This window comes from Lactuca saligna, chromosome 6, assembly GCF_052625555.1.
Source record: "Lactuca saligna cultivar CGN05327 chromosome 6, ASM5262555v1, whole genome shotgun sequence".
NCBI classification, from domain to species: Eukaryota; Viridiplantae; Streptophyta; class Magnoliopsida; order Asterales; family Asteraceae; genus Lactuca; species Lactuca saligna.
Window position 1 is genome coordinate 35,668,909 of NC_136422.1, and position 20,180 is coordinate 35,689,088.

At 32.6% G+C, this 20,180-nt stretch overlaps 4 protein-coding genes across 9 annotated transcripts; all 4 read right to left on the reverse strand.

Annotated features, from left to right (window-relative positions):
* Positions 1 to 456: 456 nt before the first annotated feature.
* On the reverse strand, positions 457 to 3,559 carry LOC145000085 (calcium-dependent protein kinase 26-like). The gene is made up of 7 exons (XM_078959231.1): positions 2,263 to 3,559; positions 2,032 to 2,175; positions 1,779 to 1,931; positions 1,582 to 1,697; positions 1,319 to 1,486; positions 829 to 1,053; positions 457 to 748 (listed from the first exon to the last, which is right to left on the reverse strand). Exons 1-7 carry the CDS (start codon positions 3,128 to 3,130, stop codon positions 626 to 628), a joined length of 1,797 nt encoding a protein of 598 aa, XP_078815357.1. The 5' UTR covers positions 3,131 to 3,559; the 3' UTR covers positions 457 to 625.
* Positions 3,560 to 7,887: 4,328 nt separating this feature from the next.
* On the reverse strand, positions 7,888 to 8,983 carry LOC145000089 (Mal d 1-associated protein). The gene is made up of 2 exons (XM_078959239.1): positions 8,729 to 8,983; positions 7,888 to 8,469 (listed from the first exon to the last, which is right to left on the reverse strand). The coding sequence occupies exons 1-2, from the start codon at positions 8,929 to 8,931 to the stop codon at positions 8,052 to 8,054; spliced, it is 621 nt and encodes a 206-aa protein (XP_078815365.1). The 5' UTR covers positions 8,932 to 8,983; the 3' UTR covers positions 7,888 to 8,051.
* A 183-nt stretch (positions 8,984 to 9,166) lies between these two features.
* LOC145000088 (DNAJ heat shock N-terminal domain-containing protein) lies at positions 9,167 to 11,024 on the reverse strand. The gene is made up of 6 exons (XM_078959238.1): positions 10,547 to 11,024; positions 10,272 to 10,368; positions 10,103 to 10,192; positions 9,971 to 10,036; positions 9,811 to 9,879; positions 9,167 to 9,596 (listed from the first exon to the last, which is right to left on the reverse strand). The coding sequence occupies exons 1-6, from the start codon at positions 10,903 to 10,905 to the stop codon at positions 9,459 to 9,461; spliced, it is 819 nt and encodes a 272-aa protein (XP_078815364.1). The 5' UTR covers positions 10,906 to 11,024; the 3' UTR covers positions 9,167 to 9,458.
* A 156-nt stretch (positions 11,025 to 11,180) lies between these two features.
* On the reverse strand, positions 11,181 to 14,520 carry LOC145000086 (polyketide cyclase/dehydrase/lipid transport superfamily protein). Of its 6 annotated transcripts, none has more exons than XM_078959233.1 (10): positions 14,332 to 14,520; positions 13,514 to 13,718; positions 13,324 to 13,433; positions 13,115 to 13,223; positions 12,999 to 13,038; positions 12,746 to 12,835; positions 12,552 to 12,651; positions 12,347 to 12,486; positions 12,165 to 12,267; positions 11,181 to 12,067 (listed from the first exon to the last, which is right to left on the reverse strand). In XM_078959233.1, the coding sequence occupies exons 2-10, from the start codon at positions 13,650 to 13,652 to the stop codon at positions 11,345 to 11,347; spliced, it is 1,554 nt and encodes a 517-aa protein (XP_078815359.1). In that variant the 5' UTR covers positions 13,653 to 13,718; positions 14,332 to 14,520; the 3' UTR covers positions 11,181 to 11,344. The 6 variants fall into 6 exon arrangements, with proteins under 6 accessions (XP_078815359.1, XP_078815358.1, XP_078815361.1 ...); XM_078959232.1 differs by having other exon boundaries at positions 13,514 to 13,723; XM_078959235.1 differs by lacking the exon at positions 14,332 to 14,520 and adding an exon at positions 14,047 to 14,170 and having other exon boundaries at positions 13,514 to 13,723.
* Positions 14,521 to 20,180: the final 5,660 nt, after the last annotated feature.

Below are 20,180 nucleotides of genomic sequence, written 5' to 3' on the forward strand. Positions count from 1 at the left end.
AAGCAACCGATAAGCTAATGAGCCTATAATCATCAACAAAAGGAACTTGAAACTTCATAATCTAAGCAACAAACAGCCTATTGTATCCTTTAGGAAACTGAAAAAGTAACGAAGTCGTTGATATCTTCCTTTAGTAAGTCGCAATATGTTTTTATGAATCCAAAAGTAAAACCATCCAGACCAGACGATTTATCGTTTCCACATGGGATGAGCTTAACATGTTGCATAGAACCATAGACTTATACGAAACGAGTTAAATGTATAATTTAATAAAACATAATAATTACTAACGTTCTGAAATAGCAAAAAAATGATCATCCTAAGAAAAAAGTCACAATATTTTCACTAAGAATCAACTACTTATAATATCATCTAACGAATCATAAAACTTTGTACATACATAGTTTTCATCGATCACAACCCAATCCACAACACATTAAGACCCACAACAACATAGTCAGTCAACTCTTTCTCTTTGTTATATCTTTTCATTTCACGTGTATACAAGAACAATAGTACATTCTATAAGTCAAAATGCAACACCTCATAGACTATTGAAGCATTCAAAAGTCAGATGCCATTTTTAACATTTAATTACAAAATCAAATAAATATAAATATTCATATTAACAAACCGCAACCGGCTCCCTTAACATCATATTAAAATCATCCTTCAATGGCTTCACCCTCATAATATCACTTCCATTATGCATCATTGCAACAAACTCATTGTAATCTATACGCCCATCCTACAAATTAACAACAAAATGAATTTCAATTCATGTAAATATTATTAGTTTTTGGATAAATAGATTAGTGAAAAACTTACGTTATTTTGGTCAGCTTCTTTGATGATTTCTTCTAAATGAACATCATCTACTCCAAATTCTTTACATGCTTGTTGTAGTTCATCAAGTGTGATATAACCACTTCCATCTTTATCAAAATATGAAAAAGCAGAAAATAAATGATCTTCTCTATCGACTTTGTTCATATGCAATGTTGCAGCTACAAATTCTTCATAGTCAATAGTACCACTATTGTCAATATCCGCCTGCATTTTCATTATAATCAATCAAAATTCAAGAAATGCAACAAAGAAAGGCAAAAAGATTATGATAAACTACAAAAAAAATCATTATACTTTAACCGTTTTGCAGTTTAACCACTAATACTTAATCTTTTTTCCAAACAAACACGTAAAGTTTCAAACTTTTTTCCAAATTAACCATTTTTACCTAATATATCATCATGCAAAAATGTCCAAAATATAATGGTTTTTCAGTAATTTGCCCAAAAGATGAATTAGTAATACTTACAGATTGCATTAGATCATAAATCTCAGACTCCGTAAGATTAGAACCAAAACGTTTGAGTCCAGCTTTAAGTTCTTCAAAAGTTATATAACCACTGTTGTCTGTATCTATTATCTTAAACATTTGTTTTAATCCTGCAATTTCTTCTTCCGAGAGTTTTGAAGCAATAACCTGTAAAAACATAAAATGGGTTTGAAAAAAGATTACATTTTTAAAGTGGGATTATGAATTTATCTGCATTTTTTTAAAGAGCTTGAAAATGTTACCCTAAGAGCCATTTTCTTGAACTTATTCATGGCAGAAAACTGAGTTAAACGACTCAAAACAGCAGAATCAAGAGGCTTATCTGGTGCAACACCATCTTCACTTATCCATGGATGGCCTAATCGTAAATAATGTTCAATAAGAAGCCTAAAGAATACTAATTTCTTTTATAGGAAACTTTTTAACAACCAAGACTTACAAAGAACACCATGAGCTGTTATTCGTCTTTTGGGGTCTTTAATGAGCATTTTTCTAACCAAATCTTTAGCACTTTCAGAGATACTAGGCCATGGATCTGAGGAAAAGTCGAGTTTACCCCTCAAAACCTCTTCAAAGATCTCATTTTCAGATTCTATCATGAAAAAAAAGAACATAAATTCAGTCACTAAAAAGAAAGTTTAGAGTATTTGATAAGTTATTAACTTATTAGTCTTTTATTCCTTTAGACTTACCTCCCCAAAAAGGTGGGACCCCACAAAGAAGAATGTAAAGAATCACACCAGCACTCCATATATCTGCTTCAGGACCATAATTTTTAAGCAAAATTTCAGGGGCAACATAGTAAGGGCTTCCAACCACATCTACAAAAGTTTCACCTATACAATAATTCAAAAATACATTAACATAAACATTCAAGAAACATACAATATTCAAGAAAAGGATATGAATGATTAAAAAAGTACCTGGTTTAAAGAAAACCGATAATCCAAAATCTATGGTTTTAAGAGGAGAATCTTCATGTTCATCAACAAAAAGAAAGTTTTCAGGTTTAAGATCACGATGCATAACACCTAAAGAATGACAAGCTTCAATCACAGATACAATAGTTCTAGCAAGATCAGCTGCTTTTCTTTCTGAATAATGTCCTTTTTTGGTAATTCTATCAAACAATTCGCCTCCAGCACAAAGTTCCATAACCAAATGAACTGCAACTGAATCTTCATAAGCCCCTTGAATTGAAACCACATTAGGGTTTCCAGATAAATGATGCATGATTTCAATTTCCCTCCTGACATCTTCCACATCATCATCAGTTAACAACTTTCTTTTCGCGATTGATTTGCATGCGAATTCTTTTCCTGTGGTTTTCTCTATGCAGAGAAAAGTCGTACCAAATTGACCATGTCCTAGCTTTTGACCTAAGTTGTAGTACTCTTTCAGATGCCCAGTTTTTGTTTTCAATACTTTGTCAGCCTGTAAACCTGCACTCAACATTCTCTTCACATTGTTTTGCTTTTTGGGGTTTGGATTTGTTGAAGCTTTTTCCTTTTGGGATTGTTTTATGTCTATTTTGATTTCTTGATATGAAACTATGGGTGGAGGTGGAGGTGGAGGTGGTTTGGTGTCGTTTTTGGCTATGATCACTAGTTTTGGAGGTGTGTTTTGAGTAGGGGTAGGAGGTTTTGGATCTTGCTGTGTTGATGGTGGATATTTGCTAAGCTGTTCGTTTTTGTAGTAGATCATATCAGGTGATCGAGACCACCAGTATGGATGTGATATTGATTGGAAGAATCCATCCTTTGAGTAACATGATACACATACATTTCCCATCTGAAATTCAATCTAATCCTTCTACACACCAACAAATAGTCGATACTATGAGCTACTTCCCTTTTCACTAAAGGAATCGGTGTGTAGACGTTTGAACAAACAGTTGGTGTGCAACTGCAAATCACCCGAATCAGATAAAGCTCTTATACAAATCAAACCGAAGTACCCATAAAAAGGTTCAAAGACGTGTAATTTTTCACTAAAAATCGAAGTTGGGAGGTGGGTGTGGTGGGAATTTGAAAGAAATGATGAAAGAATAGTGGGTATGAATATGATCGAAAATCTGCAACTTACAATGGGTTTACTAGGTCTCTTTAGACAAGTAGTAGCCTTGGAAAAAAGGAGAAGTTTGAATGTGTCTCGTGGACGAGTCATTTACGTGTTTATATATAGGAGGACGGCGGAGAGCGAGTGAGAAGCGTGGAGGTCGCAGAAATTGACGAGGGAAATGATGGAAAGTGACGGGTTTTTCAGTTGGGATCTTTTCAAACGCGTTAGGCAATAGGCACACACATGATTATACATATCTTCATATCATATTAATACATTTTTCTTTTTCAATTTATATAAATTGCATGATTCCCTTTTTCTATTTTAATTTATGTGTTGTATTTGGATAAAATTAATAATATTTTAAGATATTTGTTATCATGTAAACTAAGAAGAAAAATAGAAAAATATTTGATTTTTTATAATCAAAGAAGAGGCTATAAAAACGAATCACTTCTGATTATGGTATCAAATCATTTGAGTTATACTCAATCTTTACATTTTACAATACTCATTAAAAGACATATCAAACACTTAAAACCAAATTAGAAAGTTAAATGTCATATAAAGTTTAAAGATATAAAAAAGCAAAAATAGATTTTTTGCATGTTCTAAGTTTTTGAATATGTTGTTGTGTAAGACGGCTGAGTAGTTACTAGTTGTTTGACTAGATTAAGGATCTTGCTTAGCTGTTTTTTTTTTTTGGATGAAATATGAATATCGTAAGAATCGTCAATTGATGGAATAATTAATTCTAACCATTTGGAATCTAATTTCGGATGATATTAAGTTACTAATTTTTATCACTAATTAAGATAATTGCCAATTTTTACATTATATTATGAAGTATATTATTATATTCACAAATCAATCATTAAGATACCAACAGAATAATGAAATGCAATCTCATACCGATCGAGCACTTTCTGTTTTAATAAATTTCTTTCGAATCAAAGAACAGCCACTTTATAAAGTCATATTTATCTTTATATAAAAAATAAGTATATAATAATATAATTTATAGTGGAGGAGCACTTGCACGACTTGGGTGTTTGACAAACGGCTGCTATCGAATTAAATTAAATAATTAAAAAACAAATAACATCAAGACAAAATTACCCTCCTTCCATTTACCTAGAAATAATCCAACAACTAATGATTATATATATTATATATATTCATATATAAACCTTAATTTGGACAAATAATAAACATATGGATAGGATGTCTATAACTAAGTCGGCCGGCGGCCGGCCGCCTTTGCCGGAGACAGCTTAATTCTTGTATACTCATATATCACAATGGATTTTGAATGTTAAATTTAAACACCAAATGATTCATATTCTTAACTTCCAAACCTTGTATTCATTTCAATTTTGTTTATCAATGACTTGACTAACAACCAAATTCCATGACTATCAACTAAATACATCATAAGTTATTATCTAACGGGTATTGAATTATTTCGACCCCCCTTTGGCCCCATGTAAATAGTCTCAATTACCTAGAATAGTCCATGAGTTATTCACTAAAATGCTTATATAAACTGGAAATATATCGCCACAAAGTCACATTATTTAGGAGTTTAACAAAATAACCACAATAATCACGAAGATATGAGAACGAGCTCAAAGGCAAGTTTCTTTGGACACAAAGTGTTTTTTTTTTTTTCATTGCGAGTATTAATGTTTTGCTCGTTCCATGCGTAGAGTTCAATCATGCAGACATGTGATCATAATGTATAAATATAATCTCTAAAAAGTTGAGGCTACATGTATCGACCTATTTAAGAGTTTTGAGATTATATATGTAGGTAGATGTATAATATTTATAATGTGATTCATGTATAATATTTGTAATGTGATTATTGGCATTTCGAATTGTTAATCATTCATTATTAGGGATGAGCAGTTAGTACGATCAAATTTTGATCTTGTACTGGTGTCCTACCGGTACCAGTACCGAATTTAAACATATGGAATGATACTGGTACTCTAAAATTACGAAATTCGGAATTTGGTACTGTTGGTACCAGTGTTGGTACTGATAACCAGTTTATGTATTGTTGGTTCATCATTGAGTATGTTTAGAATATCCATAATTTTACTATATTTTGTTAGAAGAAAATATATATTTCCTAGTTTATGTATTGTTGGTTCATTATTTGGCAAATAACAAGCCTCTTATGAGGAGTCGGTTTACATTTGTTGATGCAATAGTTCGTTTTCTAATTCAACATTATTAAAGATTACATTGATAGTTGGTTATATCCATGAAGTTAATCTATTGAAAATAAATTGCTCGCAAACACCTCACAAGATTGTGAGATTCTCATCTAATGTATTAAATGTACTTAACGTGTGAATTTATTGGAAAAAAATAAGGATAAAGTTTCAAGGGCTCTTTTCAATACATATTGAGCATCCAGAAAAACAACGTTTCACACGTTTTTCACAGATGTTTTCAGTATGTTAGTTTTTCTGGAAAGAATAACAGGTCCACCAAATTGGTTTGAGTTTATAAATCGATCTAAACATTGTTCAAGGGGTCTTTTCAACTTCTTTCGTTCAAAGTCCACCAAATTGGTTTGAGTTTATAAGTCGATCATTTTATGAAAGTTTTTATCACAATGATAGCATTCACTTTGAAGGAGATTTTTTCAATGATAGATATTATTACGATTATAGTTACCCATTTTATGAGCAGTGGCGGAACTAACTTATTGTCAGGGTAGCACGTGCTACCCCTCATTTTCTTTCCACATGAGTTAAAAATATTTGACTTCTTTTTTCTAATGACTCGGTTGGAATTAGAACATGCAGTTACTAGAAGAATTAATTAGCCACAAGGCCATTCGGCCATTTCCCTTTGTTAGCTTAATGATATATAGTAATAATATCAAATTTGTTTAGTTCACTAGGATAAGGCTACAGTACCAACTTGTTATTTTTTCTTGAATTATTATTATGTATTCAAACATGCAATTTACCATATAACCAAATCCCCCATTAAATTATATACATAAAATACGACATTATAGATTTTTTTTAAAGATGTTTCTTTTTTGTGAAATATTTTATATTAATAGTAACATTTTATGTGGACCTTTCTCGTTTGATGGTGGAAATCATGGGACATCATTTTTTTCTTTTTGTTGATAAGTTATTAAAGTTGATTTTGGTTTTGCCTCTTGCAATCACAAACGTTGAAAGATGTTTTTCCATAATAAAACTTTTTAAGACCAACTTATGTAATAAAATGAGTTATGATTTTCTGAACAATGTTTAGTGTAGAAAAAAAACATTTATGGATCTTAAGATGCAATGAGTGATGAAGCACTTTCTATAAATGGGTAGGGAAGATATCAACTTTAAAATGTAAGACTTTTGGCTAGTTATATTTAATTAAATCATATTTTTTTAATAATAAATTATCCTATTATCTTTTATTTGGATTTTTTTTTTTTGTGCTAGCCCTTATAAAAGTTTCTGGTTAGCCATTGTTTATGAGGTTTCTGATTTTCTTGATATGGTTACAAAATTTTGTAGGTTGACAAGCGATATTTTAAATTGCAATTCATTATATATTATTTAGATCATAAGCTCATCATTTGCCACCAACAATCGTAGTCTCTTTTTTTAATTTATATTAATACCGACAAAAATCCTAGTTACTAGAAAAATATTCATGTTGAGAGAAAAATTATGAATTTATGTTTTTTAATTAATATAATCATTTTTAGTTAACATTTTCTTAATTGATGTATTGTTTGTTTGAATTGTTTCTAATATATATTCATAAAAGTTAAATCATCAAAAAGTACATACTACAACTACATATCGAACAATTACATTACAATTAGCTAGTATGCCATGAAAATTGGTAATGCCATTAGTAGGGAGATCAACTGATACTCAGATGCCATGAGACTTGAATTCTCAACCATTTGATTGAAAAGCATCTTTACACTACACCTAATATCGATTTAATATAATAAATAAATAAATAAACCTTGAATTGGTTTGTAACTCATATATGCTATATTGTAGTTTGACTACAGATAAATCTTTATATTAATCTTTATATGTTGTTTGCTTGCTTTCTCATGTAGCAATGAGGATCAATCGAAAACTCCACATTCCTCTACATTTTGGGATAATTTGAATTATTTTTCTTTCCAAACCCACTAGATATAAAACCAATACAAACCAGATGTGTTAAACAATTTGATCTTGATGTAAAACAACAAAATGATGATTGGAGAAAACCTTCAAAGTGAAAGTTTTAAGGATTCAAACAACTTTGTGATCATCACATATTACTTAAGAAAAACATTAAAGATGATTCGATTCCAATCATGCCATACTGCCTAATCGATAGATGTAACAATTAGGTGAGTCCACACAAAGTGGATCATAATCATAATTCATTACTATACCCTTGACTTTTGACTTTTGACTTTTGACTTTGATTTCCACATAAAACAATTAAAAACCCACAAATCTATATATCATTTAAAAAGCGTCCAACAAACATCCACAGCAGAAATAGACATAAAAACGAGATCACATCTATACTAGCTTATGAATGTTTTTATAAAGTTTGATCAAAAACCTTACTCAACCATCAAGATTTTATCATACCATATCATTCAAACATCTCTTGCTAAACCCGAAAGATCAACATCTCCATCACCTGTGTTGGGCTTAACAGCTTTAGGAGGGTGAGACTGAATGGGTACAGTTGATTCTGAAGATTTGGAATACCCATCATACAGACTAGAAGGAGGAGAAGGAGACCCGAAAATGGATTTTGAATCTCCTTCTCCTTGGTGTAGCTGAGGAGAACCCCCAAAAAGACCAAAAAGCCCTTCAGCAGCCTCGAAGAAACGATTCATGTTCCCAAACAGACTTCGTTCAATTGCTTCTATATCAGTGCGTAACCCAGGGAAATCAAATGGTGTAGCAGGTTGTTGTGATGACTGAATGGGGAAAAAAGATCCTTTTGTCATCTGTTCAGTCACATCTTCTTCTGTGTATTCCTTGTTAGATTGCACCACTTCAGATCGTCTGAACAGATAATGGAAAAGGTATCATACCAAAACTCAAAACTATAGTGTGATTGTCCTAAATTCAATCTTTCCACACCTTCAATTTCTCGGTGATTGTATAGCTTAAAACAGATTATAGCTAGATTAACAGCAGAACGTGTACGAATAAAACCCTAACTACCAAAATCACAAATCCAACAGATGATGGCTAAAAATCATATTCATCAAGAACAATGATATCGGAAAACGGAAATGAAACTATAATTAAAAAATATTACCTTCCAACGGAGTCTCTGAGAAGTTGCTCGGTTTTCTCGCATTTTCTGATGAATTTACCAGGCTCTACCTCCTCCGTTCTGCACTGGGAAGAGATAATCTTCCTCGTCGAGCACACAGCATCAGATCTAGGGTTCAAACCTTTGAATTCGGTGATTTCACCGGAGTTCTGATCATCGTCGTCGTCCTTCCATACCCAACCCATGTTTCCTTCTCTTTTGCTTCCCGCACAATCCAGAAACGTCGGTCTATATCAAGGGAAACCAACCAGACGCTTTCTTTTCGCTAAAGAATATTTTTTATAAATTGCAAATCAGCCCCTACAGTTTTGAGGTTTAACTTCACAACCCTTTGAGTTTCTTTTATTGAGCTACTACCCTCATATTTTTTCAAAATCATACATCCAAGTTTTATAGTTTTTTTCTTACAAAATATGAAAATAATGTAAAGGTTGATCCATTTCTATAATTTATTCAAAATCAATTGTTCTTAAATTCTTACAAAATACAGAACAAACCAAATACAATGATTGTCAATTAATTCATTTTGCTCTTGCCACGGTTGAAAAGACCAAAATACCCTCAATAGTAAATCTATCATAAGCCATGTTTCTTGACATGAATGGAAAAAAAAAAAAACTGAAGAAGGCATCCAGCATCTTCTTTACTCACTTTAATTTTCTTTTGTTTTTCTTGATCTCTTGAAGCCCATTTGAAAGGCAAAAACACGAATCTATAGCTTCTTAACAATCTCTTCCTTCACCCTTTGGTAGTATGTCATTCTTTGGATTGATTTTATAGCATCATCATACTCTTTACTTTGAAAAGCATTTGCAAAAGAATTATACCAATGGCTCAATTTTTCATCCATCTACAAGAAATAAAGATCGAACAAAAAGCTAGTTAAAGTAGCTAAAAAGCTAGCTATTTGAGATAACTTATTGATAACTAATACGGCTTTTTCCACAAGTTTTCCAAATATATCCTTATATGTTAGTTTTTAATTATATATATGAAAATGTCATTTTATATCATTACATATTTGTCATCTAGTTTATCAGTTAGTTTTTACCAAACATTATTACCTTGGATTGGATCTGGTTTAGGGCTCGAGAATCATTGGCATCTTCCACGGCTTCCCTAATTTCCATGATCTAGGAGCAGAACATGAATTCAATTGTGGGTCCCAAAATGAAAATGGGAACAACAAAATTTTAAAAAAAAAATCCAAAATCTCAAAATTACCTCACCCAACAATTCTGGTTCTGAAACAGTTTGTTCTTCATCTACTTCAACACCCTCAAGCCTCATCTATGGGTAAAAGAAAGAAGATTAAAAACCAGTTAATTGGTGTATTTGAATTGATCATTTACTTACTATGTAAATTGCTCTTGATAATGGTTTACGGAGTGTAGTATAAGCATCGATAACCCTAGCAGATTGTTCAGCTGCATACTCTCTTTCTTCCTACGTAACGATAAGAACGAATGTGTGAAGTAATAATAATAACAATGGTTCGAATGCAAGCAATTGGTTGTTCACAGACCTCGGATTTTGTGTGAACTAAATCGGGGTGAAGCTTCTTCTGCCAGTCTTTATACTTCCCTTCCAAGCTTCCAGCTTCAATGTCGAACTTCCGATCTCTGTCATATGAAGATAGTAACTAATGGAGTCTAAAACGCTAAGAAAATTGCGAAATTCCGATGAACTTCGAACAGATGATTACTCGGTGATTATATATAAACAACTCAAATGAATTCCAAGTTTGTTTATCAAAAATTCGATCAGAGAAACGCGTATTAGGGCATTATAAACGCTTACAGCCCAAAAATGTTGAAGTAATCAACTGAATGATCGACAGCTTGAATGCTCCCACAAGATTGACAAATCAGAAACGGCCCTTGACTCTTACAATTCCAGCAGCAAGTGGTGGAAGATGCTGATGAACAAAAACCGGAACTTTTTCCACGAAATTCGGAGTTCCATATGAGGTGAATTTGGGGATTCCTTGAAACCCTTGTTTGTGCGTTAGTATTGAAGGTACAGGGACTGGGGGTAGAGAAATTTGGTTGATTTTTCAACTGGGTGATGTTTTCTTCGAGTGATTGGAGAGAAATGGATTGAGGTATGGTTTTCCGAATGAAGGTTGTCAATGGCGTTCTGAGCTGGTTTCTCAACATTTTGAGAGAGATCGATCTAAAACCCTGATGAAGCAAAACCCATGCGGAGTTTGTGGTGTTTTTGATGCCTTTAAAGTTTAAAGATCAAAATCAATTAAATCCAAAAAGACCATTTTACCCTAGTTTTCTTCCTATAATATCACTTTCTGTCATGTGGTACATAAGTTTATCCTTTACAAACTTCACAAACATTGCCCCTTTCCATCAATACAAAGTACAAACACAACCACTTTTCCTCATAATCTTTCATATTTTCATATCTAAACAATACAACATATAAAATAAAATAAAATAAAACAATAATAATCTATAGTTACAACTTTCCGAAAAGAAATCCTCGATTCTACCATAGTTTTATTTATAAAAACACCAGACAAATGTATCATGTATGAATATGTTATACGTATATAAAACCCGTATAGATTCAAATAACAATAGATCAACCAACACCTCCAGAAGTGAAGCTGATGCAGCAAAATCTTTGTTTCTTCATCTTTTTCTGTGAAATACCACTTTCATCAATGTTCTTCACCTCTCCATTAATGCCATCTTTTTCTGCTAATGTTGAAGTTATCGCCTCATTTATAACAAAAGAAAAAGAACTCGGTGTATCTTCATCATCAGAAAAACCATTTCTTGATTCTTGTGAGGATTTTACTGTTGACTTGTTGTTGACTTGTGTTACAAAACGTTTCGAATCGTTTGATTTTTTATCTTCAAGATCAGCAAACAAATTGTTAGCAAAACGGGATAAAGACATGGATCTTGGATTGAATCCGATTTCTCTAAAGATAGAAATAACTTTTTCCAATGTTCCTAAAGCTTGATTCACTTCTGGACTTATAATAACTTGTTTTCTTCCAACAATAATCTTTTTGTTTGAATCATCATTTAGTTCTTTCCCATTATTACTATCTTCATGTGGTTTTTCACTTTCTTCAATCTCCTCGATTTCACAAACGGGGTTTTGAGTTTTCACTTCTTTGATATCTTCATCTTTTTGTGGTTCTAAAATCTCATGAACAATCTTGATGTCTTCTTGTTTTGAAACCCCATTTGATTCTTTGTTTTCTATATAAAGTGCTTCACGAATTCGATGATAACATGGATCTTTTAAAGCCATGCTAAAATCTTCATCACCTTTGCACACAGAAGCAACTTCCTGTTGTTGAAAATACAATTAGCATGAATTTGATCTCAATCTTTTGTGTCAATTTTGTTTGTTTATTTGTTGTAAAGTTTCTTGAAAGAAACTACACCTTTTTATAGAGCTTGAATCCGCTTCCTATAAGTTGTCTTGAAACAAAGTTGATAATTGTTGGAGGAACAAAATCAAGTTTTATATCCATGTTTGCAATCGTCCTACAAAAATCAAAACTTTATATAAACATTTTTCTTAATCAAATTCACAATTTAAAGAAAAAAAAAAACAAATCTTTACCGAAAATAGCTTCTACTTGTGCTCACTTTTTGTATAGCAACACCTCCTACAATATCTATCCTTGTAACATTTTCAACATCCGGTATACCATCTTTAGTAAACCCATGAGTGTCTACATCAATGATCTCTGTCTCAGAAATCTGAAAGGGTATTTTAGTCATTTTGCAAATTGAGTAAAAAAATTTACATATTTAAAAGCAATTACCGAGTTTAAAAGCACTATAATGAGGCCATCTTGGAAGTAATCAATTGTAACATAATGAACTAAAGCCTCTCTTGTTGATAATGGCCATGAAAGCTTCATCCTTTCTTCCACATATAAATTTAAATATCAAAATCCATGAATAAAGATCTTATACAAAGTTTAAAAAAATTAAAACTTTATGTAATTTAACAAACCTCACTAAAGATATTTGTTCACCCATTCTAATCTTCTTCACAATTTCCGAAGATGTAACCTTAAAAGTCGGGATATTAAATTGAGGCCACCTGAGAAAAATATTTAAATTCTTGAAAACTTTTCGAAATATAATTGAAAAACAAAAATCATTTTAGTCACATTTTGTCTCAAATCATTCGTTCTTGAAACATTTAAAAGAAAGATGATTTGCTTGAAATGTTTCAAAAGTTGAAAAGTTGAAAACTTTCTCACCATTTTGGGTAGAGGCTTGCCTCACATGATATGCACATGCCTACATTCAAATGTATATGTTAAGAGAGATATTTCATGAGGGCAAATATGTCAAATCCTTTTTTGATCAAACTTACAAACATCTAGAGGCCCATCTACGTATCCTTCTGCTAGTAATGAATGAAAGGGAGTCCCTGTGGGCCCCTCTCTATACATAACACGGCAATCTTGATTATCGTGTTTTATCTGTCGACAAAAATGAAATGTTAACAACTAAACAAACAAATTTGACATAAAAGATGAAAAGAATCAATAAAAATGTTTTTTTTTTTTAAAAAAAACGTACTTTCCAACCATTATGTGATACTTCATCGACACTTCCTGAAGTGCTTCTAAGCATACCAATGAAATTGGCCACGTCTTTGGTTCTTTTTTGAACTAAATTATCACTATAATCTGTTTTATACGAAATATTTCAATTAATATACATATCAAGTATCAACACTTTGAGAATGATTTATAATAACTATACAAACCTTGATCTTCATGTTCTGATGATTTTGATATTTGATTTTCAACAAGCTTTTTGAGGAATTCCACGTTGCAAAGATCATCGGACTTTAGTGTTTTGTCCAGTTTATCTCTGTACTCAGTTATGTTTTCTTTTCCCTCCATTTTTGTATCTCACAGCAGCAATAATCAGAAGTATGATATGATGACGATTTTCATATATAATCTAGCCTTCCCTTCATGAAAAATTACAAATTTATCATAAGAAATTAACAGAAAAACAGTCATAAAGGAAACAAGAATAACCAAAATGAGTAAAATTTGATCGTTTTATCGACACTCATATGCGAAATATTACAAATTTTACTCGATCGTGAAAAGGGTAATGCTCAAAATAGCAAATTAGTCGAGAATTAATGGATTCGATCAACATTTTTAGGAAAAATCTGGCGAACTGCCGATTCTGGCCAAACAAAAATAGGGGAATTCACTGTAAACCCAAATAAAGCTGAAGAACAATCTCATTTACCCTTTTAGGAAATTCGAAATAAAACAATACCCATAATCTGAAATCTCGATCAATCCACAACTCACGAAACCATTAAAACACGTCTTCGAAAATTCGAAACTTGTGATTGTATTCTGATACAGAATTGAGATGTGATCGACGAAACGAACTTACAGTTTCGGACTTTCAGATAAACATGAAGTTATTTGGAGTAGAATTAGAGGGGGTTTATGTTTATGAACCCAACAAAATTGAAAATCTCAAGAAAAAAGTAAATGATTTGGGAGGATGAAAAGGAGACAAGATCAAATAATTTTAGATGATCAAGAAGGATACCTAACGTGGGGTTTTCTTGAAATCATCGGAGGGACCCGAAGCACCGTTGTATTGGTTGTAATTGTGTGAATATTATTAATAAAAGTACTGCGTGTTCTTGTCAACTTCGGAAGCTTGGGACGATGATGAGTTGACTCAGAATAATCGCAGCCTTGCAGCTGTAAACTATGTGGGATGGATTTCTTCATTGCTTCCTAGTTGTTATATATACTTTTGGTGTTAATAATTAAAATAGTTATTATTTAAATGAATTTTGAATTTAAAATATTGTTGAAAATGTTTACTTTTACGAAAAATATAAGGGAAGAGATTATTGGCATTTTTAACAGCTAGGCAACGATTTAGTAGATGGTAACCAACAGCTAAAACATAGTTTTTATTTCGATAAAATTAGTTATAAAATTTTTAAAGATGTAAAAAAAAAATTAGTTTTCATAAAAGTAATATGAAATACCTTATGAATTATGAGTTTATTTTCTAAAATAAAAGCTTAATGACGGTAAGAATTAAGATCGAATAAGACCTCTTTTTAATTCGTTTTGTAGAATTTATAAAAAAGTGGCAATTTGTTTTTTTGAATGATTTGACATTTTTAATTTTTAATATATAAATGAAAAAACGTTGCCATTTATCTATGCTAACTAAAAAGAAAAATAAAGTTTGTGGGTATGTTTGTTTTATTGTATCAACTATTTCTTTTAAGTTATCTTTTACCTTTTAGGTAAAAATATGATTGTGTATAAAGATAAGATTGTCTATATTTTATTTTTGGTTGCTTATTTTTAGAAAAAAAAATGGATATTTTATGTTGTTATAACTATCTAGTAAAATATCAATCTAATTACTTTTTTTTTAAAAGAATTTAACTTGCTCATCTTTTCTAACAAGTAACATGGCCCAGTAAATTGAATGTTATAAGTTGCTTTCATAATTCTAGCACCACCAATTTTGCATATTGATGATGTGTTCAAATTACGTACACTCGAATTGGATATGAAACATCAAATGGAAAGCAATCAAGCATGACCCGATGTTTTGATCATAATATTTGTTACTTATTTGAGGATTAAGTAGAAATATATTATTTTCCTTTATTTGGTATATGTTATTTTCAGGTTGGAAAATCTGTTAAAAAGTTTCAAAATTTTGGTCCAGATTATGATTTAGTTCTAAATTAAATTTTACTTATGAAAAAGGCTAGATTACCGGCTATTACACTCAGTTTCGCCCTACGAACCGGTAATCCTTATAATAGTCGGTTACCCCAGCTGGCTCGTCCTTATCACCTCCATTAACCTCCCCGTCACCCACTCCTCCTCTGTAAAAACCCTTTCTTACCCTCCATCGAAGCAAAACTTTAAAATGGCATCTTCAAGCTCAGTGGGAAGCAGGAGCAATATCCGATCACGAAGGCAAGCATTAAGGGCAACATGTTTTTGTAAAGATCCCGTTGGTAAGTGGACATCATGGAGGCCAACAAACCCTGGCAGGAGGTTCATCGGATGCCCTAATTTTCGGGTAAGTATCCCTTAATCCTCTTTAATTACATCTCAAATCTCTTCCAATTAGGTTTTATTTCCTATATAACGGGATGAGGAAAAAGATTGCAAGTATTTTGCTTGAGTCAGTCCCCCATTACCAAACAACCGGTACAGAAACATGTTGATGGATTTTCACAATAATGGCATTCAAGTAGACGATGAGTTCGTTGAAGAATTTGTGGAAGAAGCTGTGGATTTTCACAACAATGGCATTCAAGAGGTTCCTGTACAAGGTGAAGGTGAAAAATGGAAGATTGGGTTTTTTTGTGTTTGTTGGTGATTGTGTGGATTATGTTGAATTAGCATTAAGTTGTTGTAAAACTTTTAAATGGCAGTTGGATGTAAGTTGTATGTTGTTGAATGAAAAATTGGTTTATGGATACCTACTGTTTAAGCAAATGAATGATGTTTTTCAATATAACATAATGACCAAAATGGATGTAACTTATACATCAACAAAACATACCAAAATTACCCATAGTGTTAACAATAGAGCCATATTGTATATTGTTTACAAAAGAAATGGCATATTAACAAATTTACCAAAATGGCTTCCTAACATATTTGCCCAAATAGCCCATATAACTACTTAAATCCTAACCAATCTAATCCAAACTAAGAAGTTTTTCTAAATGCATTCCTATTCCTTTCTTGTCAACCACAATTTTCTTCAACATGTTTTCAGTGATCCTTTCAGAAGGTTTTCTTTTTCTAACCTTGACTTGAGTTCTAACCCTAACTTGAGTATCATCAACTCCCTCTTCATCATCCTCGGCTCCATCTTCATCATTGTCCACCTGTGATTCTTCATAGTCACTCTCCTCCTTGTTTTCATCATTGTCCTCCTGTGTTTCTGGTACATGCTCTCTCACAAAAGGCACATCCTAACATGGGAAAAAACACAAGTTAGTTATGTTATTGAAAAATAAAATTCACTCTCAATGTTATAAAATATACCTTTGCAGCTTGTTTGGATTGGTGAAGCAAAGCATCAAATCCTTTAAGTTGTGATTGGCTGATATTAAGACACAAAAGGATCTCTGCTTCACTGTATTTTGATTCTCTAAGGTAACTAAAATCATGCAGTATTTGATCCAGACCATCCATATCAAGACCATCACCTTCATCATCAATCTTAACATCTGTTTCGTGTGTTTCTGGTACATGTTCACTGTCAACAATAGGTGCTGTTTGGGTGATAAATTGACTCTCAACATTAGGTGTTGTTTGGGTGACAAATTGAGTCTCAATCCTAGGTTCTTTTTTCCCAGAACTTTCACCTTCTTCATAAACACTGGTATACCCTCTTCCACCACTTCTACCCCCTCTTCTACCACCTCTTCCACCACCTCTCCCAAGTCTTGTGCAATTGATCAATTCTGGATTCAACCTTGGCCTTCCTATTTTCTTCTTAGGCTTTGGTGTTGGTTTGAATGAGGGATTCTTGCAAGACACTTTATTGTCCCCCATTTGCATACAATTCTGACATTGGACAGTTCTACCCTTAGAGGAGACTTGGGAGAACCTGTCTTGATGCTCAGAGACATGCCTTTTCCTTTTCATACAAGGCCTTCCTGGCATCCTTCTTTCAACAGGTGGTAGTGGTTTGGTGTAAGGTGTTGGTTCCCACATATTACTGCCATTAACAGGAAGGATGTTAGACTCATAAGTAGCTAAGAACTTGTCTTTACCAAACCATGTGCTGATGAATGTATCTAAATCCTGTTGTGTGTAAATTATGGTTGCTTGGGCATGGACACAGGGGATCCCAGACAACTCTTAAAGTCTGCATGTTCAGTACATCCCCTCTAAGTTCACTCCATATGAGTGGAAGTCATTTCTCACTTCAAAGGCATTCAAACCACTAGGATGAACATACTAACTTCTGTAAACACATTAACATTTTTAATTAGTATACATATTGAGTCTCAATACTAAACTCATACATTGTCTTAATTTTATAATACTTACTTGGAATCAAAAGCAAACTCATCCATTTTCTTAATAGGTCATGGACACACATTATTCACCCATTTGCGTGCTTCTTGCATCATGTTAAATAACAGTTCCATCATATATAGTCTAATCTCCTCAATCATGGCCAACAAAGGCTTCTTTCTGACATCAAGTATGATGGCATTAAAACACTCTGCCATTCCATTTTCAACAGCCTCACATGCCATTCCACCTTTAAAAAATGCCCTGCACCAAGATTTAGGCTCCCTTGCCATCAAATAATCATAAGCAGTAGGATTGACTTATCTGATCTTCTCCATATTCAATTTGAAGTCTCCTTCAACAGTTGACTTGGCAACTGTCCAAAAAATATTCTTGAACTTTATACCACTGAAGACCTTTCTAAAATTTGCATACACATGTCTTGCACATTGTCTGTGCTCTACATGTGGCAATACAACCGTTACAGCTTCCAAAAGACCCTATCAGTTACATTAAAAAAATTCATTATTAAATGCTTGATACATGTATAAATGAAATGAAAAAAAAGAGATAATCAAAAACATTACCTTGTGTTGATCAGAAATACCACACAAATCCAATCCTCCTTGTAATTCCAGGTCATCGTGTAATAGTTCCAAGAACTATTGTCAGTTGGGCTTGTTCTCAATTTCAACTACTGCCCAAGCAATAGGATACACATGGTTCTTTTCATCCCTCCCTATGGAAGTTAGTAGCTCACCTTTACATTGTCCTTTCAAAAAACTCCCATCAAGCCCTATAACTCTTCGACAACCAACTTTCCATCCTTCTTTGATAGCCTTAAAACATGTATACATTCTATGGAAAGTAGTAGTGTTATCAGGGTTTACAGTGATAGATATTTGAATTGTACTCCCTGGATTGGACCTCGTCAGCTCATGTCCATAATCCTAAAATTTTGCATAGTGATCACTCAACTTTCCATCTATTAAATAAATTGCCCTACACTTTGCTCTATAACATTTTGACCTGAAACCTTGCAATGGAACCTGCTTTGAATAATAGCTTACATTTCATATTTGGTTTCCTAATCATCTCCTTCAGAAACTGCCTAGCTATCCATGTGGGATCCATAAGATTAGCATTATGGAAATTCCTAACACAGGTATGTTGAACAACCATTTTTTTGATTTGGAATGATCTTTCAGTGCTCATCCATGAGGCCCTTACAACAAAGGGACATTGAAATTTCTCAGGGTCACTTACACATACAGCTACAAGCCTTACACTATCACATTTCTTGAACCTAATTGGATAACCCCTACTTATAGAGTAATTTGTCAAACAAAGCTTTAGTTGGTGTGGTGATTCATACCTCTCTCCAAGAACTTGCTTCATATTATTCCATTTCACCTTTGGATCATGGGTTGAGTATTGAAACTGCAATTTGTCTTCATCGTCACCCTTACTATCACTTTGTTTCTCCTGCGGTGCTTCATCTTCCGACATTCCTTCAAAATCATTTAGTTTTATCTCAGGTATGGTGCATTCATCAAGCGCTTCGTCTGTGAGAGTATTTAGGAACTCATCTTTGCATCGACTTCTTTGTTTGTGTTTGAAAAACTCATCCAATTCCACATCAATGGTATCGAAGTCATCTACTGTCTCCATTATCACTACAAAACAAAAATTAATCAAATATTTTAAGGGAAACAAGATATTGGAGAACCACATGGATTTTCTTACCTTTGATTCTTCTTAGGTAACATTTTACTTCGATGGAGGGTAAGAAAGGGTTTTTATAGAAGAGGAGTAGATGACGGGGAGGTTAGTGAAGGGTGGTAAGGACGAGCCAGCTGGGTAACCAGCTATTATAAGGATTACCGGTTCCTAGGGCTAAACAGAATGTAATAGCCGGTAATCTGGCCTTTTTCATAAGTGTAATTTAATTTAGGACTAAATCATAAACTTGGCCAAAATTTTAGGAATTTTTCCCAGATTTCCTATCAGGTTTTGTATATTTGTTAATAATATTTTAGTTGTTAAAATGCTATTAAAAAATAATAATAAATAAAATAAAATAAAAGTTAATTTGGTGTGATTTTGGTAATTGGATCAACTTCATGGGTTTGGGACAAATATACGAGAAGTAAACAGTTATCCTTAAAGATTGAATCTAATTTGCAACTTTCAATGTACTTTCTAATATAAAAAATATTTATATTGACATATAAAATAATTAAAATATGTGATTATCTTTTAAGATTTTAAATAAAGTCAGGTATAACATGAAGACAATATCAAGCACGAGACATGACGAGTCATAATATTTTTAATACATGAATTAGAATGGTGATTCTTTGTATAATA